The sequence below is a fragment of the Uloborus diversus genome, unplaced genomic scaffold, assembly GCF_026930045.1.
Source record: "Uloborus diversus isolate 005 unplaced genomic scaffold, Udiv.v.3.1 scaffold_1286, whole genome shotgun sequence".
In the NCBI taxonomy this organism is placed as follows: Eukaryota; Metazoa; Arthropoda; class Arachnida; order Araneae; family Uloboridae; genus Uloborus; species Uloborus diversus.
In genome coordinates, this window is record NW_026557972.1 from 23771 (window position 1) to 50030 (window position 26260).

The 26260-nt window shown below is 34.1% G+C and overlaps 1 protein-coding gene across 1 annotated transcript; it reads right to left on the reverse strand.

Moving 5' to 3' along the window:
- Positions 1-940: 940 nt before the first annotated feature.
- LOC129232572 (uncharacterized) lies at positions 941-25701 on the reverse strand. Its single transcript, XM_054866704.1, has 6 exons — positions 25629-25701; positions 23906-24109; positions 20466-20666; positions 7477-7570; positions 4933-5245; positions 941-1151 (listed from the first exon to the last, which is right to left on the reverse strand). Exons 1-6 carry the CDS (start codon positions 25699-25701, stop codon positions 1029-1031), a joined length of 1008 nt encoding a protein of 335 aa, XP_054722679.1. The 3' UTR covers positions 941-1028.
- Positions 25702-26260: the final 559 nt, after the last annotated feature.

Consider the following 26260-nt stretch of genomic DNA (forward strand, 5'->3'; position numbering starts at 1 on the left):
GCCTTTTGAAAAAAAGAAAGTCGGTGAGTATTTTTATGTTCTGACAAAGAAAATCCAGCTTTTCATTTTAAAATTTAATACACTTTCGTAAAAAAAATCTTTTAGCTAAAAAAAAAAAAATCTTGTGGAACTTTTAAAAACCTTTTATATTTTTCTGTACAATCTCAAAATAAAAATATTTTTTGTATAAGCTCAAAATAAAATATAGTTTTACATCGATGAAAAGTACCAGGACATCGTCACCCATCGCAAACGTTAAATTTAAAAGTTGGGCAAAGGCAACTAGAACTTCAGCTGCAGATTAACATTGCTTTTAAAACCATATGAGGCGGTGAGAAGCAAAAGGATGGTATATAAGTGGACTTTTTAAAGTTTCGAGCAAAACGCATTTCAAGTATAGATCCTAAGTAGACTTTCAAAGAAATTCTTTTCTAAATCATGCTATACAGCAGCACCCACTTGAGCTACTGTACCATCTCTTGCCCTAAAATAGAGTACTGATTAGCTACAAATTTTAATTTTGGCACTTACATCCCTTTGCTTCTAACTGCCTCTCGTATCAATTTTTATAATTTTTACGGTAAAAAGTTATTGACTTGCAATATACCACATCAATTTTTGTTTTTTGTTTCTACATTTTTTTTCGAGAAGCCAGATATAGAAAAACTCTTCCAATGGTGTACGTTGATGTACATTGTCTTATGAAAAGATGAAAGTCTTGACATCATTCTTAACTTTCTCGAATACAAATAATGCAGCTGCAATCATGGCACTATATTGTAAGTTTTGTAAAGGCTCCAACTCAAACACACTTTAGTACATTTTCTTGTGATTCTATTGTATGATGTACGCATACTTACAGAAAACCGCGCCAATCTCTAATAAAGTTTTGAGCAATTTGCACCGGTCGTATCGATTTGATCGAAAAATAAAAGACTATTTCAACTAAATTGAAATGTATGAAAATCACTTTTTTAAAGAACATTTCCTTGACTGTTGAAAAATGCTTCATTTTTGCAGTAAACAGATCAAACATGATCTTGCGGCCCAGAAGGAACTACATACACAGTTTGCCACAAATGAGGGCCATTGGCGTTTGGTCCTAATACAGCATCTTCGTAGGATGGTGGTGGACCATAGTCAACAGGGCCCTGAAAAAAAAAAAAAGGTGTTGTAAAAATGACTGTGCATCATCAGGATAGGTATAGAATAGTTCATCAAAACCATGCTGTTAGGAAAGTTAAACAATGATAATTAGACCGATTGTTAAGCATGTTTATGCTGATAGCAAGTTGAGGAAATTTCGCACTCAGGATACCTTGCGTTTTAAAAGTTGCATAGTGCTTGTGTATCCTCAAGATTGTCGGCAGATAAAATATTTTGAATCCATTATAAAAAAAAAATACTATGCTCTTACAGTATAACCTTGTTTATCTGAACTAAGGGGGGGGGGGCAAAGGTAATCCGGGTAATAAGCAAAGCACGTTCTTAAATAAGCAGATTTATTTTTTATTACAGCAAAAAATGATGCGCACTAAAGCTTGACCACGAAGAGATGGCAGAGGACCTTGAAGCAGAAACATCATTTGTATCATCTGTACTAGGTTTTTTGTTAATATTTTATAATAGAATAATAGGATCACTGAGTTCGCCTCTAACTACTTAGCACTTTCTGGCTGATTCTACGTCTTGCAAATGATACAAAATGATATTTTCACTCCAAGGTCATCCGCCTTTTCTTCTTGGTCAAGCTTTAACACAACTACTTAGTACCGTTTCTCGCAAATACTTTACCATTTATAATTCAGTTGCAGCGATGTCGAACTGACGCTCCTAAGTACGTCATATTGTTTGTTAAATTAGTTCTACACTTTATTGTGCGTTCTATGCAGGAGTTGTACGTTTAATCAAAACAAAAAACAAATATTTGGATTACCTATAGTTCCGTTCCTCCAATATATATATATATATATTATTCTACACATTTGATCTGCATAAACGGAGGCTGGTATAAAAGAGAGGTTGTACTGTATAATTATATTCTGCCTCAACAAAGCTCAATTTACAAAGTAAGTAAATTTAGGAAAATAATAATAATAAAAAAATTGTAGTATAGAGTTCTATCTTCAGAATGCGTACTCAAACATAAATAATAAAAAATAAGTCATAGTTCTGTATAATGTGTAAAAATTTTCTTATCAATAGAAATGAAAAGTGTGCTTAGTTTGCCTATGCAAAACGAAAAGAGTTTCATACCATGTAAATTGTTAAGCAGGGCTTAACTTCTAACGAAAGAAGTGTGGGAGCCTTATAATCTTCAGAACTTAGTTTAATTTTTCATTACTCTAAATTCCGCCAACTGTGCGAAAATTAGCACAAACTTGAAAAAAAAATGCAGAATCTGAGTTAATGTGAGCTCCTAAGCAAATTAAGAGCTGCTGTCAACTACAATGGAAGAATTCATCAAAATATCCTTTTTGGTTCTTGTATGAGTAGTAAAAGTCATTTTTCAGACGTTTCTCTAATTATATTCTTTCCTTTCGTGCTAGTTGATGTAATATACGTTTGAACGTGAATTTAAATTAAAGGATTAATGAAACGATTTGAATCTAAAAGGCTTTTCTAAACTTTGCCGGTAAAGTTCTGAAATGTCGTAACAAAGTGTAGACAACCTAGAACAATGGTGGCGAACGTATGCCTGTATGTCTGACACTCACCTAACGATTGTTTTTTTAACAGACCCATGTATTAATTTACATACAGTCATTTTTACTTCCTTTTACAAAAAAAAAAAAGAAGTAGTGTAATCGCGAAAAAAATTTCACCCAAAAATCGACCTTAATTTCCATTTTACTCACTCCCAAATGAATGTTGAATTTTTTTTTTCAACCCGATCACACATGGATATTTGCCTAGGAACATACAGACACCCGAAATATCCATTTTGACGATCCTCGAGTTAATTACAACGAGTTTTCTCGTGACGTCTGTATGTACGTATGTATGTGCGTATGTGTGTATGTGTGTATGTATATAGCATAACTCAAGAACGGAATGTCCTAGAAAGTTGAAATCCGGTAAGTAGACTCATAGGCGGGTCAAGTTGTGCACCTTCCTTTTTGGTTGCATTCGTTGCTCCAAAGGGGGTCTTTTGCCCATTTTTGAAGGAAAATCATTATTAATTTCGATGTGAATTCAAGTGGTGTTATAATTTGGCGGACACTTGGCGATGTATCGCCAGTCTTTTGGTCGCCAAGTTTTGTCACCAACTTGGCGACAAATTTGGCGATTTTTTTTAATAATCTGGTTTCAATTTGGCCATTGTTGGTGATATTTTGAGAGTAAACTATTGAATCATATTAAAACTGCCAATAATGAGAAAATGACATTAAATTAGAGTAAAAGGAAGTCATGTGATGCACACATCAGCACGTTAGTTATAAAAAAGCAACATACAATGGAAAATATTTAAAAAGTGAAACGGAAAAAAATTCTACTGTTAAGTTTTTTTGTTAACAAATTATCGGTGTTTCCAAGTGTATTGTACCCCTTCCCCTTGGCACTACTGATTTAATGATCCACTGACTAGTATTTACGCAGTCCAGTTATATTAATGTGACCACTGTCTACTTTTGACGTAAACTTAAATAACCAATCGCAGAAGGCACGCGTCTGCAGCAAATTTGGTGAATATATGAACTGTGTTGTAGGCATTCGCATTCCAAGGGCAGCTCAGTTTTTCCAGTCATGCTTAAATGGAGAGATTTCTACGCAGTTCAAAAGAGCATGAACAATGGCTTTCGGCTCAAGTGTGGAAGCATTCTCGGTACGGCTAATTTTGTAAACTATTGCGAGTCGCCGTGGTAAAAGTGTGCTATGCATGTCAAAACGGCACTATCCAAAATCAGTGACAAGGCAAATGGGTGCACCACGTGGTCGTGCACCACGGGTCGCAGATAAGAAGAGATGAACGACGGCTGCGGAGATGCATTCAGGTGAACAGAAATGCAACTGTTGAGTAACTGACCGCCCAGATGCCTCAAATGACTACCAACAGTACCTCCACAACGATAGTTCAGCGAACGTTATATACTGCGTATAAAGTGCTGAGTTTCCGCAGCAGACACATAGTTAATGCACCAATGCTGGCCTCTGCTCTTCGGCTGCCGAAGACTGAAGTTTGTAAGACAATACCGCAAATGGATTTACACCTGAGTGGGAAAAGGTGACTTTTTACATTGAATTACGTTTTATGCTTCATCAGACAGATGGACATCGGCGTATACAACATAAAATGTCTGAAGGTAAACACCCTGCAACAATTGCCGGGAGGATCCAAGATGGATGAAGGAATATTATGGTATTGTGAATGTTTTCGTGGCATTCTGGTTCTCTGGATACACTGTGAAGGGCACGATGGATCAAAACAAGTGTGTATCTATCCTTGACGATCATGTTCACCCTTACATACGAATTGTTTTTCCTCGGGATGATGGCATCTACCAGCGGGACAATGCGACGTGTCATAAACTCGCAGTGTACGTGAGTGGTTCAAAGAGCTCCAGGATGAGTTTACGTACTTCCTTACGTAGAAAATTTCTCGGATTTGAAACCAATCGAAAATCTGTGGGACCACCTCGATTGGGTTATTCACACCATGAATTCTCAACTGCATAACCTAGCACAGCTGGCCACGGCACAGGAGTTGGCGCGGCTCAACATTCCGGTGAACAACTTCAGGAATCTAATTAACTCAACCTGTATGTCTGGCAGTGGTCCACTCTGGTTATTCTGGATTTCAACAAGTGGTAACATTGATGTGACTGGATTGTGTAATAAGATTAATAGCAAAATTTTAACTATTTCTAAAAAAAATATTTGCTTCAACAGCTGATTTAGAATTATTAGAAATTTTGGGTGTCAGAAACTTACCCTGCTGTCCGGCGTGTCGAAGTAAGAAGGGGGACTCTCCCACTTGACCACGTTCTGGGGCTCTGCTGCCGCACACACAACCACTGCCACTTCTTCGGGAGCGGTAGGGGCACCATCTGGAGGAATAACTCTCTGTGAAGTGACTGAAGCAGACCTGCTGCTGATAGAGAGAGGGCAAGATGGAGTCTGCTGATGATCCCCATCCTCGTTGTTCATGTTGTCCACCGTCGAGCCTCTGGCAGTAGGGATGGGCTGAGCCTCGGGTGGGGGCTGAGGGGATTTCTTTCGACACTTGCCTTCGTGGAAGAAATTTCTGAAAGAAATAATTAGTACACTTTTAGAGCGGTAGCCACAACAAGGTAGAACTACAAACAAACACAAAATAGTTCGTTACCGCATCCAGTGATGGCAGTTTTACGCTAATCATTAATTATCAGTCTGAAATAACTATAACAGAGCTGGGAGTAGAAAATAACGCATCAGAGACTACAATTTCACGCTTAATAATGATCATCAGTTTTGAATACCCATGACACAGTTGGAGGCAGAGAACCTCTTATGACTATTTCAGAGTGATGATCGTTGACAAGAGCGAAACTACAGTATATGGATGCCGTAAAAAATTGCTTGGCATTTGTTTGAGGAAAGAATGATTGTTGTGACTCGATATCTAACACTCATCAAGTCTCCTGGACACATGACTCCCTTGGAAATTATCAAGAAGGTGGAATTGGAATTTCAATTTAAAAAAACAGCCGTGGGGAAAGCGGGTATTTTCTCTATTTCGGGGCGAAAAAAACATGATTGCACCATGATGTCTCGTTTTAGTCTGTGTACCTTCAAGACATTTCGAAATTTAAACAAACTATTGGATCATTTGAACACCCTTAATATTACACCATAATTAATTGTACAATCAATCTGGAGTAGATTTAATCAAAATCAAATCTGTAACGAATCAAAAGAAAAGGCGAATGTTTGGCATACTTATAACTACGTTCTTGCAACTTTTATTTAAAATTATCTATGTTAATATCATTTTTCACAGCTGCAAATTTGCTCCGGATAAACGAGGTGTTGCTGTATTTGCTTGTTTCGCAGTTCCGAATTTTTTCTACTGTAATCAGGTTGCGCTGTTTTATGCGTTGAAAATGATAACTCTATATAACTTTTTATTTCTCCTATGTAACGTTAAGTACATTCTTGTTCAGTATTTATTTGGCTTCAAGGATAATTAATGCACGTCATTGAAAGTGAAAATGAGCTCGGAAAAGTGAGCAATATGGGGGAGCGTGCAATGTCGATCAAAATAGGCAATTTTCGTGGCGGAGAAAGTTTCCTTGCATTCAGAAAAAGAAGCTCGGATAAGTGGAATTGAAACGGTGTGTGATTACTTAGGGTCATTTTCAAATGATCAGGGGTGAGAAAAAGGGAGTCGATACCAAAAATGCCTCAAATAAACTCATGTAAATTGTGCTGGTAATCGAGAAAGACTATCATTTGTTTTAAGTACCAATAATGGGGTCGTTTTCAAAATTTTTAAAGTATTTTTTTCTGAAAGAACATGCTTAAAAACATAGAATCTGACCATTTTTTAAATAATTTCTTTAAGTTTAATATTTTTACAAAATTATTTAAATCACAAATGATAGAAAATCACAAATGATGAAATGCCATTCAGTGTTGCCATTCACGAATCAAAATATTTAATTCGCATCTTTACTCACGTGTATTGGCAACGATGTGGTTGATAGCAAGCGTAGAGCGCAATTGTAATTCACTTCTTGATTATCATAACGTGGAAATGCGGTAGAAAGATGCGCATCATTTGCATCATTTGTATTTGTGAGGTCATGAAGATCACGCCTTGTTTGAAGAATCGGACATTTAAAAAAATTAATTAAAAAGTAACTGTTGGGAAAATGAAAGTATTTTCTGAGTCCATGTTTTTTTTTTTTTTTTTTGGCTTATTCTATCAATTTCATTGACAAAAAGTACTACTTTTGACTGAAGGAAACAACCCCATTCATTAGTTAAATGCAAACAGTTGTGTTCTAGTGTTATTTTTATGGTATCCTAACAGTAGAAGCCATTCTGTGTAAACATACCTTTTCCCAATTTTTGAAAAAAAAAAAAACTTTCGCTAAGGCTTTTGAGCTGAAATGATCCTAAGGTTAGTCAGAAATCCCGCCTTTCATGTTACACTCAATATTATTTTTGTTTTATTAATTACGTAAGTTGTAAGGGAAAAAACAAAAGATACCCCATGTTAGGAGCTTTTACCATGCACGTCTCACAATTACAAACACATTTCTGAAAAATTAGCCGCAGAACAAAAACAAGAAAAATTTCACATGTAAGCAATGATGCGTTAAAAAGAAAGGTAAATCAATAAAATTAAAAATAATAAATTTGTTACGCGTTAAAATAAAGATAAATTGCAATGAAAATTAATGAAAATAATTTGAAATAAACGAAAAAAAAAATCAGGAAGCAATGTTTAATAAATATGTTTTCAAATCATTATGAATCTGTAATACTTACAGGAGGCACCAACAAAATAGCGGCGCAATCACAAATGCTACTAAAAAAAGTAAATGCTTCAAACTAAATTCTCTTATGTCTCCTGTGACTTTTTCTGCAAAGAAATAAAGATGACCCAAAATTAATATAAAACAATTACAAATGAAAATCATTTTTACATAATAGTAGAAATATGTATAAGATATTAGAGCATTAACAAATACTAGAGGTACCCGCACGGCTTTGCCCGTAGTAGAAAATCAAAAGGTCATTTGGTTCGCCTGTATATTTACAAATAATGGATGATGAATTTCTTGCCAATTTGCAGTATTCATTTGCTCGCCCATGTTACGGTTCCACGTTATGACAATTTCCTCCGTAAAATGTTCTTGAAATTGGAAAAGAAAAAGAACAAAATCGAATTTTAAACATCGCTTTGAGGTGCTCACTCCAGTGCTACGAACAAATTCTGTGCCGAATTTCATGAAAATCGGTAGAACGGTCTAGGCGCTATGCGCGTAATAGACATCCCGACATCCAGAGACACAGACTTTTAGCTTTATTATTAGTAAAGATTAAAATCGCGATAACATAATCAAAATGAAAATATTTTTAATGACCGTAGTTACCAAAAAAAAAAAAAAAAAACCTCAATACTAAAAACAAATGCAAGAATTTCATTTCTTTACGCTCAAGCGAGAAATGGCAATACATAATATTATCCAGAAATTACTACACGCTAATTATGCCACGTGAAAAAGCAAATAAAAATGAATTTTCACTAACTTATAATTGCTTCTAGCGCTTTTTCTAGTCAATTTAGCGGGTTTGCGTTTTCGCACGGTAAACCGGATAAAACGTGTTTCAAAGCATTTATCGCGAGCTTTCCAGCCTTGGAGCAGGAATTAAAATGGAGGGAGCAAGTCCAATCATTTGCTTAGCAAAAGCTGACCCAAAGGCCTCCAAGTCACGTGACTCAACTACGACGAATGGTTGGCACGTTTTGCGTGAAACAAGCGAAAGAAACCTGATTTCTTCCAATGCTTTGCTTTAAAATCTATCACGTGACTTGGGATCTTGGCTTCACAAATGAAAATCTTCACTCCCTCCATTTTATCTCTTCTTAATGCTTCCAACCATACCAGCTCGAAGCACTAAAATGCATTTTTTGTGTAGAAAGAGCGGATTAAAAAATCAATTAAAGCTTAATGTCTCAAACTTCCAACAATGAATTTCAAGAATGAAAAAGAGTCAAAATTAAAATTTTTCAGTTTTACTAACTAAAAAACGTTTGTATATAAATTTTTTTTCTAGTGGATTTAGGTTATTGGACGTTGGGCGTCCTGACAATTTCTTCGTTTGGGGTATTTTTTAAAGACCTTTCCAATCATATCAAATTCGAAAAAATTGGACCATCCATTCGCGTAGAAAGAGCCATTTAGGACGAAAATGCGTTTTTAATTAACATCTCCGTGAATAAGCGTCTGATTTCAAAAAAAATTTTGTTGATGACACTAAGACTCGGCAATAGCCACTGAACAAAAAAGAATGAAGAAAATCGGTTCACAAACAGAGGAGAAATTGGTACCGAAATGAAACGGATTGCCTATTAATATATAAAGATTAAAATGATTTTCCGTGTATAAAAAAACTTAGAAATAGCGAAAGAAATAAATCAGAGCGTGATTATTGTTATTATTATTATTATTATCAGTGGCGTCCTAGCATGGGTGACACCCGGGGCGGTAATGTTAGGTGTCACCCCCCCCCCCCTTCATTTACAAACGCAAAAGAAAAAAAAAATATGAAAACATGAAATTCATGCAATTTACATTTGTACGTCACAACTTCATTTGTGTTATAACGAAATTTTAAGTGGGTTAATGTACAATAACAAATAAAAGTGGGAGAAGGGGGGGGGTCTGGGGGGCCCTAGAAAATTCTCAAATTTGTAGTCTTAAAAATGCACTTTAGCTTCATATTTTCCAAAAACTTGCAATTCCACTTTAGATGTCACTCCCCAGACGGGGGGACCCTCTCCCCGTAGTGACGCTACTGTTGTTATTATTGTTGTTATTATTATTATTATTATTCTTATTACTATTATTATTATTACTATATTATTATTAGTATTATTATTATAATTGCTGGTGTTAATGTTGTTCTTCTTCTTATCACTATTCTTCTTCTTATTATTATTATCATCATCATCAGCGTCATTGTCATCATTATTATTTAGGGGTGGGTGTAAACTGGCATTTTTTTGTCGAAAAAAAGTGTTCGGGATGAGAAAATTTTATGGCAGTTTAGTTGTGAATAAAAAGTGCCAAATTGACCAGGAGTGAGGAGTCTAGTAGGGCAAAAACTTTAGTAATTAATTTCAGAAGCAATGGAAGGAAGTATTATTTCAAATATTTACTGTTTGACCACGGATTGCATGGAATTGGCAAACATCTAGCTAAGGCGACTCCATCTGAATGAGGGGAAAAATAAAAATTTTATGCGCGTATTCCGCTCATTTGAATGAGAATCTGCTTAATTTAGAGGCTAACATACATCTGCAAAATCTGACATCCCTGAAAACTAATAGATGCTTCCATTTCCACTTGAAAAAACCCGGATAATTTGCTTTTTCCATACAATCCGTGGTTAGACAGTACTGAAACAAATAATTAAAAAAAATTAATTTGAATTTTTGGCATCTTGAATTCAAATTATGTTTTTCGCAATCACGAGCGTGTGTGTTTGTGTAGGCGCATGTGTGTGGGTGTGTGGGTGCATGTATGCATGTGTGTGAGTGAGTGTTGTGTACGTGTAGGTGTTCGTGTGTGTGTGTAGGCGTTCGTGTGTGGTGTCTGTGTAGGCGTTCGTGTGTGTGTGTAGGCGTTCGTGTGTGTGTGTAGGCGTTCGGTGTGTGTGGGGACATGGACGCCACCGCCCAGCAAAAGTGGATTTCGGGGGACAGTGCTCAGGACCAGCCGCGCCGCCGCCGGTGGACGGTGGTGCTGCAGACCTGGTCCAAGCTGGAAAAGGCACGGACGCCAAAAACGGTCAAGTGAGAACAATAAGCAATCGTGATTGCTCAATAAATTAAAAAGATTAAGAAAACTTACATTTCATTCGTAAAATAGTTGAACACAATGACTAATAATGTAGTTATATGATATTCTATATCCATCCATCTTGTAAAGGTGTTAAATTATGATCACATATGATGATGAATAATATTGTCATCGGTTTAGGGGGGAGGGTCATGGTTTCCATGTCCCCCCTGTATTCATCCCTGTTATTATTATTGTTGATGTTAATGTTATTATTATTATTATCATTATCATTATTGTTATCAGTATTATTATCATTATTATTAGTCGAGCCCGCTTATTGGAACAGCCAATTTGCCAAGAAAAAATATTCTAATTAGCGGGATATACCATCAAAAACAGATTACAATGGTTTGGTACATTGAAAATTTATTCCATCCAGCGGGATATTCTTTTAACCTATAGTCCAAAATTCGAAGCTTTCAACACACAAAAAATTATTTTTCAAAACAAAAGGTATAAAATTGCTCTCGAAAACTTCTTTTTTCACAATCTTAATATATAAAAAATGGAGTTTGGTAAATTTGTTCCCTAAGATCTCAGAAACTACCCGGCAGATTTGGCTGAAACTTTCACCGTTTTGTTCTTTTTGGTACTGGGGAGGTTTGTAGACCAGTTCGAAAAAGATCCGATTGTTAGTTCCTTTTTTATTCTAATATGTCCAAATTTTCGCATAAATGCCCCAATATGACGGTGAAAAAAATGCGTGCACATATTAAAATTATGTGTCCATCGAAAGCGCTTATTTTTCTGCTGAAGATGGCATCTGTTAGAAAAGTTCTAAGTTGTATGAAAAACGAGATATGAGCTTTTTTTGTTCCATGTTCGAAGGCTCTCCCTCAACCTAATTCATTATTTAGTGTATCATCTCAACTCTCAGTTGATAGCTAGAATTGTTGTACTGTTCAATATTTTTGCGTTTCGTGTGACTGTTCGAGGCTTTTCTCAAGTCAAATTTTAAAGTAACGTTTTTTCACAAGATTGGCTGATAATAAATGGATTTGGCTGATTTTCCATTTAAATGGAACTTTAATGAAATTATTGTTATATTTTTATTATTTGTGCGATCAGACTCATGATCCAATCTACCAGTAGAAATCTCGCCAAACTCTTTGCAAAGATTTCAGTAGCTTATGCGAATACATTTGTGCAATTTTTTCAACTGCCGCTGTTAACAAAATATCGCCATTAAAAGAATCTTTAAAACTTTTTTCAAGGCGTAAAATAATCCACCATAAACTAAATTAGGCAAATCCATTAAAGAGCACAAAAACTTCCATAATTTTTTCTTTTTACACATTTTCAAACAATCGCCAAATTTTACTACTCATTTTGGAAACATTTTGGATGAAAATGTTTAGCTCCATGTTATGGTGACTAGAAGTATATCAGGATTTGGCGACAATATCTTTTTGACGAAAATTAGTAACAGACCGTTTTACAATTTTTGTTAGCCGGCCGAAGACATGGATTTTAACTGTATTAATGAAGATTTTTACTATTAATTTTAATGTAATGGAGATTTTTAGATGAGCCGTTATCGTTATTTCAGAATGGTTGATGCTGATGTTGATTTTGAGGGACTGACGTCGATATTCTAAGATGACGTTTCGAGAATTCATTAAAAAGGGAATTTTTTTAAAGCTATTATGCTAATTCTGTTGGGATTAAAAAAGGGGGTCTTCCCAGTTTAGCCGACATTTCGTCCCCCCCCCCCCGTTTTCTTATTTAATCATACCTTTTGATATATTAAAATATTAAAGGCGGGAGGAAGTTTGAAATGTCGGCAAAACTGGGGATAAACCAAAACCAAAAACAGAATGTTGATGTTATTTTGAAAATTTTTCTTATTCCGAAGGGAGGGGGGGGGGGGATGATTACTTTCCTTATTCAGATACATATTTTTAGAGGGACTGTTGACGATATTTTAAAACTGAAACCCTCATTCTAACTCAAATCTGAACGTTTTTTCCACTTCATAAGTATTCAGGTTTTGAACGTTTTATGTGTTTAAAAGTATAGTAGCTTAGTCTTATTTAAAAATACTTGACACCCGTATTGTTTTTCATAATATGCAGCAATATTGAAAATTATTTTAATGCCGCCCGGATTGGTATAAATTCAACGCTGAATGGGACACTCAGATTGATTTCAACCTTGCTAAAAATGTAATTATTTTCTTACACGTTCTGTTGTTGATATTTTCAAAATTTATGGAACTCGCTTCTTCGTAATAGCTTATGCGAATACATTTGTGCAATTTTTTCAACTGTCGCTGTTTTTGAAGCCAATGTTTCTCAGCTTTCACCATGTAAACAAAATGTCGCCATAAAAAGAATCTTTAAAACTTTTTTCAAGATGTAAAATAATCCACCATAAACTAAATTAGGCAAATCCATTAAAGAGCACAAAAACTTCCATAAATTTTTCTTTTTACACATTTTCAAACAATCGCCAAACTTAACTACTCATTTTGGAAACATTTTGGATGAAAATGTTTAGCTCCATGTTATGGTGACTAGAAGTATATCAGGATTTGGCGACAATATCTTTTTGACGAAAATTAGTAACAGACCGTTTTACAATTTTTGTTAGCCGGCCGAAGACATGGATTTCAGCTGTATTAATGAAGATTTTTACTATTAATTTTAATGTAATGGAATGATAATAATATAATAATAATATAATGATAATCTCTATATATATATAAATGAATGTTGGTAAATTTGTTCCCTAAGATCTCAGAAACTACCCGGTAGATTTGGCTGAAACTTTCACCGTTTGTTCTTTTTGGTACTGAGGAGGTTTGTAGATCAGTTCGAAAAAAATCCGATTGATAGTTCCTTTTTTATTCTAATTTGTCCAAATTTTCGCATAAATGCCCCAATATGACGGTGAAAAAATACGTGCACATATTAAAATTATGTGTCCATCGAAAGCGCTTATTTTTCTGCTGAAGATGGCATCTGTTACAAAGTTCTAAGCTGTATGAAAAACGAGTTATTAGCTTTTTTTGTTCCATGTTCGAAAGCTTTCCTCAACCCAATTCATTATTTAGTGTATCATTTCAACTCCCAGTTCATAGTTAGAATTGTTGAATTTTTATGTGTTTCGTCTGACAGACTTTTCTCAAGTCAAATCTTAAAGTAACGTTTTTTCTTTTTTCCCCAAGATTGGCTGAAAATAACTAGATTTGGTTGATTATTTTCCATTTAAACGGAACTTCAGTGTAATTAATGTTTTTTTTTAATTATTTGTGCTGATCGGATTTTTTAATCATTATCCAATCTAACAGCAGAAACCTCGCCAAAATTTATGCAAAAAGATTTCAGTAGCGAATGCATTTGGCAGTTTTTTCAACTGTCGCGGTTTTTTAAGTCAAAGACTACGTAATAATGTTTGTCAGCTTTCACCATGTAAACAAAATATCGTCAATCAAAGAATCTTTAAAAACATTTTTTACTGTAAAATAATCCAGCAACTAAATTATGTAAATCCATAAACAGCACAAAAACTTCCATTAATGTGACTTTGTGCACAAATTCAAACCATCGCCAAATTTTACTACTTATTTTGGAAACATTTCGGTTGAAATTGTTTAGCGCCATTTTATGGTGACCAAAAGTATCTTAACATATGGCGACAATATCTCTTTAACAAAAATTAGGGGGATATTTCGATAATTGGGAATCTGGCGCGGTCGTCTCATTTTGGGCGTAAATAATTTTATTTTGGTAACCCTGCTGATTTATAGTAACCCTATGTAAATAGATATTTCCGATCTCTTTGTTTTGATTTGCTAAGAAAAATACCTCTCGCGCAGGCGCTGGAGCCAAAAATTAACGCCAATGAAGAAAGATAGCCAGATTCCCAATTATCGAAATATCCCCAAAATTAGTAACATACCGTTTTACAAAGTAAGGAGGGGGAGCATTATCCAAGGTATCCCAAAACGATTCCCGCAAATTCGGCAACATTTTAAATCTCACCAAGAATCCACAGTAATTGAAATTTTCCAAAATAACTAAAGCAAGTTTAATGGGATCAGGAGCGCATGGCTACATTTTTTTTAAACAGTTCGTTCTTCAATAGACATACAGAGAAGGTAAGACTCTATGTATAAAAAAAAAATAAGTATTAACTGATAAATCTTTTTAAACATGTGAAGTTTAATTTCATATTTCGGAAATTCTTCAAATTTGTATGTTAAATTTCGTGTTTTCGTTTCTAAATGAATACTATTTTGCTCTTTTTACTTATTGCTACTTTAGTTTTATGAGTAAAGAAGAATCTAGATTTTAAATCACGTCAAAAAGGTGTGTTTTAAGTTCTTTCACTTAAAACAGAAAACAAATGCAAGTAACGATTGTTTCTCATAATTATTGCTAACCCAGGCAACGCCGGGTATTTTTGCTAGTTATATGTATAAAATTACAAAGAGACAATAAAAAATACACACATATACTGCTGTGTATTTTTAGTTAAGGGTGTGTGTATTCTGTATCAAGAATTAGTTTTGGAAGAAAGAACACTTTTCAAAACCTTCTTCTTTATTATGATGACCTGCATGTTTTGTAATCTATCTGTTGAAAAAATATAAATAATTTTTATGAAACGTGCAGCAGAAAAACTGCTATCGTAATCGTTCATGAGTTTTAACTGATAAATAAGGCGGTATATCTGCCACATTTTATCTGATAATCCTAGATTGGCAAAAACAAAGTAATGTTTGTGATTAAACGTCTTTGAAAAGTAAACTTAAAATGAGATTCTTATTGCTGGGAAGAGAAATAACAACATATCTGAAACTTATAAACATGCTTAATAAAAAGAAAAGTACCATAATATGTTTATGTGGTTTAAAGAAGTATTACTTTCAACGCGCCCAAGTGGGTACTTACACTCATTTCTTTCAAGTTACTAAAAAATATAGTTCAGTTCATAGCATTAGTGGACTGCATATCAGTTTTTCACTTCCTGTTACAAAAGAGGAAGTATTGTATTCGCGAAAAAATTTTCACTCAAAAATCGACCTTAATTTCCATTTTGCTCACCCCAGAATGAATGTTGAGTTTTTCTTTCGACTCGACCAGACGTGGATAAGTGCCTAAGAACGTATAGACACGCGAAATATCCATTTTAATGATTCCCGAGTTAGTTACAACGAGCTTTCTCGTGACGTCTGTATGTAAATATGTCTGTATGTATGTGCGTTAGGGTGGATCGAAAAAAACGAAATTTCGAATCTTAATTTGGAATACCTGCCAAAAGCTGTGCATGGGTAAGTACAACACACATGTAAAATGTTATCAAGTTTGAACAACTCTTTGAGGGTCCTACCAAGGCTTAAATTTCTCCAAAAATGGAAAAAAAGTTCAATTTTCCAAAATTTTTATGGAAATACTAGTGTTTAAAATTTTTGTTATAATACGGTTAAAATGCTTCCTTTGAACACTCTTTTCATGTATCTTCACAATTATTTACAGTCTTTGCACCATTTAGTTCGCATTTAAGCCGTTAAGTTTCGCGAAATTAACCAAAACTGACTTTTTTAAAGCTTTTTTGCGCATTGCAATATTTCTTCTTTTAAATCCAGTTTTCTTTTCTAAAACGCCTGTACAGAATGCAGTTTTAAACGGAAGTGAAGTTAAACTTTATTACATTAACAGTCCAGCATCCACTAAAAACAGGTGGCTGTATTTCGAGTTCCATTCTACCTTTTCCATCTGCCGAGTCACATGTATTAAGCATAAATTTATTACTCATTTTACATTAGAAGTAAACTATCAGAATGATTTAGTTGTATTAACTAAAAAAACATAGAGAGAAGTGCTTTGGTTACAAAGAATATATTTAATCACACACAGTCGCTCTGACGTATAAGCATCAATATTTCACAAAATGAGAAAGTTGAAAAGTATCAGTTAGTTAAAGCCACAGAAAATAGTCAGTTCGTCACATCTCTTCATGAAACCTCTTTGAAATCATTTTTTGATGCAAACGATGACATGATACTTCGAGATTTGATTTTTACTCTTATGAAGCCATCTCTTGCCGATTGACTAATCACAAACAAAGAAGCTTCTGTCATCATATTAGCACAGCGTTCCAACTTCTGGAACGGGAAAACATGTCGCGACATCAATGTGAATTTTGAACTGAAAATTTCTGTAAGCCTTAAGAATCTTTTAGCTTTTGGCTGTGATGGCACGGCCACGAATATACCAGAAAAAAGAACGGTGCAATTGCGGCCATGGGAGAATAAAATTGGACATCCTGTCCCATGGTTAATTTGAGAACTGCATACGAGAACCCTTTGCGTCACCTGATCACACTACTTGATGGTGAAACTGCTGGTCCCATGTGAATTTTCGCAGGACTAATAGGTAAATTGCTAGAAAGGTGCGACAATTTACCACTGGTCCAGTTTGAAGCAATTACGTTCCTTGTCGTAGGTGCTGAGCTGTTAATATAATAAAGTATAATTTCATTTCCATTTAAAACTGCATTCAGCACAGTCATTGCAACAAAAAAAGGACTTTAAAAGAAAAAATATTGCAATGTGTAAAAAAGCTTGAAAAAAGTCAGTTTTTGGAAATTTCACGAAATTTTACCAACTTGTGTGCGAACCTAATACGGCAAAGAATGTAAATAATTTTGGAGATACATGAAAAGCGTGTTAAAAGGAAACATTTTAATGGTATTAGAACAAAAATTTTAAATTTTGATATTTTCATAAAAATTTTGGAAAATTGACCTTTTTTCCTACTTTTGAAGAAATTCAAGCCTTGGTAGGACCCTCAGGGAGTTGTTCAAACTTGATAATATTTCACATGTGTATTGTTCTTACACATGCACAGCTTTTGGTGGGTATTCCAAATTAAGATTTGAAATTTCATTTTTTTCGATCCACCCTAATGTGCGTATGTGCGGATGTATGTCGCATAATTCAAGAACGGTATATCATAGAAAGTTGAAATTTGGTACGAAGACTACCAGTGGGGTCTAGTTGTGCACCTCCCCTTTTGGTTGCGTTCGGGCGTTTTTAAGGGCGTTTTTTTTTTAAATCTGGTTTCAATTTGGCCAGTGTTGGTGATATTTATAGAGTAAACTATTGAATCACATTAAAATTACCAATAATGGGAAAATTACATTAAATTGGAGTAAAAGGAAGTCACGTGAGCACACATCAGCTCCTTTTTAAAAATTATTCTTTGCATTCTTATCAGACCTACGTAACTAATTGGAGCAAAAAAGGGTACTTCGAGAAGTTCAAGCTGGTACGAACGCCAAGTACAAAACTCGATGAATGTCTAATTAAATTTGGCAAAGTATTCATTAAAATATTTGCGTTGATTCTAATAAATGAATCACCTCACATTGGAAAGTTTTAACTCTGACTTACATAAGCTTATTACTTAGATAGCTTATCAAAATAATAAATTATCCATAAAGCTTATATTGTCTCAATCTAGTGACAAAACAGAAGAAACATCTACCTTTCTGATATAAAAATAGTATCTACACTGTAAAAAAAAAAAAAAAAACTGCTCATTTACTTGAAAATCTTCAGGAAACTGCGACGTTACAACGTTAATTGAGAAAAAGTTGTATCGTTACCACACTAAAAAGAACTGCAATACTTCTAGAAAACCTCTAAGATAGGAAACTGGGATTTTACAAACTTTTCTAGAAACAATACAGCTTCTTCTTAAGGGGGTTCGGGATACATTAAAAATATATATATATTAAACAGTTTAGAGTTTTGAAATTTTTTACACTGATCCATTTATTTAATAAGCAAAATCATAACAAATATTTAAAAAATAAATTTTTTTAATTTAAATTTTTTTGTTTTAATGGAGTTGCTTTAAATAGCTAAAACTTGAAATATTCTTGGTCAATTTTCATTTTTTTTTTAATTCTGCCCCAAATATCTAAAATTTAATTTTTATTCGGTGATTTAAAAAATATTAATTCAATAAAAAATAGAAAATATTTGAAGAAAAATTTCGAAAAATTCAAAGTTTTTTTTTTTTTTTTTTGAATCATATTTTTTGAAGTAAACGGGGTTTTTTTTTTTTTTTTTCTTTTCAAATTTGCCGAAAAGAATTAAAGAAAATTGTTTGAAAAAGATCGGTTCCAAATTTCATTACTTTAACTTTATTGACTTATGAGAACTTAAATGCAAAAAAAGCGGGGAAAAAATGCATCATGGGGAAAAGAGCGTTTAAAGTTTTAAAGCTAAATATAATATTAGTTAAATGCATGCAACAAAAATACTTATATCTTTCGTTCTAATTAAGATAGAAACAAGATTAAAACGTCTTTTTAAGCAGAAAAAGACGGAAAAAATTTTTATGTGATAAAAAAAATTGTAAACTGACGATTTTTGAAGAAGAAGCTGTACCATTACTGGGAAACTTCATGGAACTTCAGTTTCCCAGAGATTTTTTAGAAGTACTTTTCAGTCTACTAGAGGTTTTTTTTAGCAGGGCTGTTTTTTTTTTGGAGTGTACTTTCTAAGAAGCAGTGAGAGAAGCAATGGGATGTAAGTGGAGTTGTTTTACATAATGAGTTAAACATGTGAGGAGTTCAAACCTTAGGTAGACTTTCATTAAATTGTTTTCTAAATCCTGCTGTATAGTAGTACCCTACCAGGGGTACAAGTATCATCTGTTGCCCCAAAACAAACGAAAGTTTCTCTACATTTGCACTAGTTATCTCCAAATTATTGGTTTCGGCACTCTTCCATCCTTTTGCTTCTAGGCGCTCCATATGATCACCTAATCCTGCATTTTGCATTCCAACCAGTCACGACCGCCATTTTCAAAATTTCCCCGAAGTGTCAAAAGGTATATACTCAATCTGCTGTGGGCAGATAAACGGCAGTATCTGCAGAAATGAGTTTCCGAGTTTTTTGAAGAAACGCGTTTTCGATTAAATAAGAACAAAATGGAAATGTTGGAACTTGACGTTGCTTTTCACGCTTTTTTCTTCATCGGCAACCAAACAAGGAAGCTTGTACAATAAATCTAACGTACAATAGGTAACAAAAATGAAAAAAAAGGGAAAAATTTGCAGTGGGGTTGTTTCCTTTAGTCAAAAGTAGTACTTTTTGTCACTGAAATTGATAGAATAAAAAAAAAAAAAAAATGAACTCAGAAAATACTTTTATTTTCCCAACAGTTATTTTTTAAATAATTTCTTAAAATGTCCGATTCTTCAAACAAGGCGTGATCTTTATGACGTCACAAATGATGCACTATGGTGACTTTTTCTACCGCATTTCCACGTTACGATAATCAAGAAGCGAATTACATTTGCGCTCAACGCTTGCTACCAACCATATCGTTGCCAATACACGTGAGTAAAGATGCGAATTAAATATTTTGAACCGTGAAAATGGCAACTTTGAATGGCATTTCACCATTTGTGATGTCATCGGCAGAAGCGTTAAACGATGAAAGAGCAACGATTTAAGTAATTTTTTTAAAATATTAAACTTAAAGAAATTATTTAAAAAATGGTCAGATTCTATGTTTTTAAGCATGCTCTTTCAGAAAAAAAAAAATACTTTTAAAATTTTGGAAACGACCCCAGTACTGCCCTTTACCTGCCCACGGCAGCAATGCATATAAAATCGAAAATAACAGAAACCAGATCCACACATCTGGAGATACATTGATTTATCAGGCTCAGGGAGGTCCCCCTAAATGACGTGGCTGCAACTAGTGCTTCTCGGAATCCAAGGGTTTCGGGACCTCAGTTCTTCAACTTAACCTTAACCAACTTGGTCTGAACTCCAACATTTTTCACATATTTTTCAAAAAAATACCACCTTGGAATTTCTTCACATAAAGAAACCATTTTTTTTTTTTTTTTGGAGAGAAAATCAAGCTTGTTTACCAACGGGAGAATCATCTTGTTCCTCTGTTTTGATCCCCGTGAGGATTAAAGCCTTGACGGGTCTCCAGGACCCGAAGTAAGATGAGGCAGATCCAGTGTTGTGCTCCAGGCAAGGACAAGGGGTGACGATGAGGCAAGTGGGCTCAGGGTGTGGGTGGAAGCAATAATTTGGCGCTTGGCACAAGACTTGAGATTCGGTGCCTGGAAGAGAGAGAAACGTTAACATACTTTTATGTTCAACTAGTTGCATTGCCCGGAATTGCACGGTCTACCTCGAAAATTAAAGTTGTGTCAAGTGACGCATATTCAACAATCAACCTTAAAATATAAAACAGGAGTAAAAAAAGTAAAAACATTCCGTTTCGACGCTTAGAAAAGAGCAATTTAATGACTAAAAATTCAAATTTAGACCTCTTCGGTTTTTTAAAAAATCCAAAAATTTAGTCATTGTTATTAGTAAGCGTAAACATTCCTTTTCACGGATTGCCTGGCAAAACAACCCAAGGTTCACCCCCCACCTTGGGGAGAAAAAAAACCTGTGTGAATTCCTGAGCATTTAAGAACCTCTGCGTCGTTTGGCAAAGATTCGACGCAAATTGTGAACATGTGTGTGCATAATGAAAACCGACGTAGGCTGTTTTTCTCTCCCCCCCCCCCCCTCATAGGGAGACAAAAACACCCGTGACAATTCCTGAGTATCAAGGAAACTTTTTACCAAATTTGACAATGCTTCAATGAAAACTGTGGATTTGTATAAGGAGCATAAACAGATTCATGTACAAATAAACTGCCCATTTTTATGCATATAGATAGAGACAATAAAAAAAATAACTTGGGTATTCACAAATAAGAAATAACATGTTGTGACCATTGTAAAAATTTCTTCAATATCTTTCAATAGAATATTCTAAAATTTAAAAATTACCTAAAGACACCGAAACCTTTTGAAAATCATAAACAACATTTGGCGGCTGCAAAAGTGATTTTGAATTTTTCAAGTCAATGGGGGTGTTTCGAAAGAGCCGTCGAAGAATAAAATTAATAAAATCAAAAATAGATTAGAAGAGTGTCCAGCACGAGAAATCAACGGGTCACCCAGCATTGAATCACGCCCCATAGTTTAAGAAACGCTGCTCTATCGTATCGAATAGCACATTGATAAAAAATTTAAGTGCCTAATCTAGTAAACGTGAAACTGTGTCAAACATAGAAGTAACGCTTTAATCAGTGAATCAAGAAAAGGGAGTAAACAAACTTTATAATAATGCTAATCTTTCTTTGAGTGTTTTTATGATCTGTTGTTCATTAGTATATTCTATAAAAATATAGAATATATATTTATATGAGTAGTTTATGAGTAAATATATTTTATATTTATTCCTTGATGATAAAAATGTACAGGATATATTCAGCAAGGCACAGTAAAGGGACTCGCACTTTTTTTATGATTACATAAATATCGATGTAGGCTTGTCCGTTATAAACAAAATATATGTCACTTATACGCTTTACTCTTATATAACACTTAATTCCGGTAAAGCATGCTGGTCAAGATGCCTCCCCCCCCCCTCCCCGACCAGTGCCACTTTTCCCCTTTTCTGTCAAAATAAAGGTAAAAATAGACTTCATGGTTCATGTTGTTACATAAGGGCTTTCTATGTATATTATGTATGGAAACGTTTCACACAACCTTCATAACATTATATAATCAGTTTCTTGGGAATATCATCAATTGTTTTGAAATTCAGCTCGTAATTCTTCGTGTAAATGCATCAAATATTTTCACACGAAACTATCTTCAAACAATCAGCTCTTTTTTTTTCAGTAAAAACCGGTGCTTGAAAACAAAATTTCAAATAGGAAAATATATTTACATCAATAAATAATTATGGCGTTTTACTTTTTAATTTTTGTTATTTGTGAACAGAATTTTCAATTAAAAAAATATATATATTAACCTTTTCAAAGAACTTTTTTATTTCATTTTACTTTTTTTCACTACTCGAGCGGAGATCGCGGACGCCCTGACATCGAGACTATTATCATTGAAGAGTTTCTACACCAATCTTCAACCAATTCAGACGATTTTATCATGAAATCTGAATACGAGCTTTTCCTTCCAACTTTCATACTCTGAAAACAACCACACACAATTTTCGAACGTATAACCACATTTTCTGATTACTAAGAACATTCAGTAAAAGAAAAAAGGCGCGAGGCAGGCGTGCATTAACCTTCAATGAATCTTCAAGAATAACAGAAACCTTATAAGTCAACATCTGGAGCTTCGAGTATTAGATAAAGATAAACGTTTCTGGAAATTAGAGCATCAGCGACAAAAAAGCCTGTTAGAAAGCTCAGGTATCTGATAAGTAAAGCAGTGAAAATCACGTAATTTATAACAACCAAAGTTCGAGAGAAATAAGATTTTATACGACTACAATTGCGTTTTACAACATTACTTGTCTTTGCTAAAATTATTTATTTAAGGTGAATCTATGAACATATTTTCAGAACTATGAAAAATACTCCCCAAAATGGTCTTTCAAGTGCTCGGAAAAATGACAAATGTGGAGCTAACGTTATGGAGTAGGTCACAAACAATATGTTGACAGGGAACAAACGGAAAAAATTTCGTTTTTGTCCAGAATAAGTTTTGGCCTCATGGGGGAGGGGGCCCCCTTATCCTGGAAATGAAGTAAAATATATATGACTGGAGTAATTTGACAGTAATAAATTTTCAGATTAAAAACCTTGATTGCAGAATGAAACCATTTCCTCCAAGCCTTTCCATACCATTGCAGGTCGCAATTTAATCTGCTTTTAAGTTTCGACGAAATGGGAGAAGGAATTACAGTCCTCTAGCCCCCCCCCCCCGGCCTCTTTCCTTAATATGCCACTACAGTATGTATACTAGTGTATATATTTATTTAAATGTGATGCATATTTATAAATTTGCAAAAGTATTGCAGTACTGAAAATCTCTGAAACTCCTATTTTATCTAGTGTAAGTTCAGACCTCAAGGGGGGGGGGGGTATAGCCCCCTCTTTAGATCTACCACTGTGTTCTAGTAAAATTCATTCATCTATTAGGTTCAAAACGTCGATCTCGAGTGGAAAATTAGTCGCCAAAAATGATGGCGGGAAAACTATGAAATTTGGCGATAGCTCTGGAATTTCTCGCCACGCTCATGGACTGTTAAACATTAGCAAAGCAGGATAAACAACATACAGTTTCCAAACTTTGGTAACTTAAATTTTATTTAAGGCAGAAAAAATGCCAAATTTAGCAAAATTACAACAAATTAAGCACAAAAAATTTTTTTTTAAAAAAATAACATCAATGTATTTACAAAATTTGTAACAGTATGTAGCATTTCAACAAATTAAACACAAAAAAATAACATCTATGAATTTTCAAAATTGGTAACAATATTTACCATTCACAATTGCTGTGCATTGGAATACAGTATTTAGCTGTTTGGATGGATTGCGAAGCCAACAAACGCAGGCATCCGACTCGGTGTCCCGAAGACATATGGCAGCTTTGCCTTCGCTCAGTTGTATTCCATCGGGTAGAGCAGGACAACTGCCTGCGCAGATGTATTTGCCCGGATCGCATGCAGGAAAATAGGCACCAGTGACTGTAAAAGAGTAAGAACCATAACTGTTGTTCAATGTCACAATTATTACTATTACTAGAAAGTCGCCCGTCAAGGTATGACGGGTTAAAAATGCTTCTCTTCTTCTACATTTTAACGAAACAATTGCCTGTTTGTTGATATTTTGATAGTTGAAATTTTAAGCCTAACTCCAGTGGATTAACCCTAAACTCCAGTAGATAGCGTTCATCGTTGACCGCTTTTTCGTTTCTTCATTCCCCTGAAATGACACAGTCTTACCAGTAAAACAGTTAAGTCACCGGATCGTGTTCAGCCGTTCCCTGCATGTTGAACATTATTATCAAATTATCGTGCCTTGGCGCGAGTTTCATTGTTGAAACTCGCGGGTTACTCGATCATCGGCTATTATTTATATAAGGATTTTTTTGAACTTGCTTAAGCTTTTGGCATTTCATTCAACATTATCATAAAAAGTATGCTTTTAATGAAGAACGCTGGAGACCAGGGGTTCCTAAAGTGGGTGCCGCAGCAGCATATAAACAAACTTTACTCAGCTAAAGGCCTTATAACAGTTTTGAGCTCTCGTCGGCCATATTCCTCCCCCCCCCCTTTCCTTTGAATAAAGTCTAGATATTTTTTCGAAAAATAATTAGAGCTTGCAAATAAAGCTATAAAGGAGATGGATGACGTTTTTTCATGTTTGCCAGTCAGCAATCACCAAATTTTTACATGGTCTCTAGCAAAGTAAAGGGTGTTCATTTGCGCCGCGGTATCCTGGGGTGACTCAAAGAGAGGCAAAGAGTACCGCGAATTGTGTATGGTATTAATATACATACATGCTACTGGGAAATGAATATCAACATTCACATACAAAGAACATCGACCACAGACAGAATATTTCCGAGGAATCACCGGTGAATGTCGACATTATCCAATTGCAGTCTTTCACGATGACATCATAATAGAAATAACGGAAGGGTGCTGTGAGAAGAGAAAAATTGTTCACGAAGTCTGCCAACGTACAAATATAGACAACGGATAGTTCACTTGCCCTTTGTTAGACTTTGTGAACTATTTTTCTTCTACCGATGAAGGGGATTGATTTAATTACCCCGAAACAGCTGATTGCAGAGATTTTAAACTCTTTTTAATTGTTTTTTATTTGTACAGTAGAACCTCGATTATCCGAGCTAATTGGGACCGCTACTGCCTCGGATGTCGGAAATCTCGCTTAATAGAAACTTTGCATAACACTTACCAGAATCAAATTTTTAAAATGCATTAACTAAAAATACAATAGAATTTTTTAAAAATATGAAAATGAACACAAAAACTAATGCTTTACAGTTAAAACAATAAAATAAGAAAGTAATTTGTATTACATTTTAAAAAAGTAATTGACATTTTTTACAATGCCAAGTTAAATTTTAAAAGATGCATTTAAAAAAACACAAATTCCCATAAAATATTTTTATTTTTGAATTCAAAATTCATTATTTAGTAACATTTACATTATTTTTGAAAAAAAAATAAACTTTACTAACGGCTTGGTTAGCAGAAACCTCGGTTAATCGAAGCTTGGTTAATCGAGCTACTACTGTACATGCATACATGTTGTCGTATTTTTGCTCATTTCATTGTAAATTCGACTACTTTTTTACATTCATTTTATTGGATTCGTTATCATATTTTGAATCATTAATAGATTGATTTGCTGAAATTCATCTGTATCATTTATCCGTTAATTTTCTAATTTTCTGTGTGTTTTTTTTTTTTTTCAAATGAAACATACAGGCGATCAAAGCTGGGTTGCCACGAACTCAAATATTCTCATTTTATTGACTGATGATTGAATCATAAAATACGAAGATGCCCCATATTTGAGGAGAGGAAACGTTGGACATTATAATATATATATATATATATATATATATATATTATATATATATATATATATATATATATTATATATATATATATATATATATATATATATATATATATATATATATATATATATATATATATATATTATATATATATATATATATATATATATATATATATATATATATATATATATATATATATATAATTTGCCAGTCACTCAAAATAAGCCGAATAAGGAAATTTTTTATGAGGTCATAGGTGACTTCAGACGACCTCCTAAAG

Excerpts from the sequence above, each read along its gene's own strand:
- LOC129232572 (XM_054866704.1), bottom strand. The coding sequence starts at position 25,701 with ATGTATGCATGTACAGTAGTAGCTCGATTAACCAAGCTTCGATTAACC. Across the intron at positions 24,110-25,628 it reads TTCTGCTAACCAAGCCGTTA|TCACTGGTGCCTATTTTCCT; the intron begins GTAAAGTTTATT and ends ACTCTTTTACAG. Across the intron at positions 1,152-4,932 it reads TCGACACGCCGGACAGCAGG|GGCCCTGTTGACTATGGTCC; the intron begins GTAAGTTTCTGA and ends TTTTTTTTTCAG.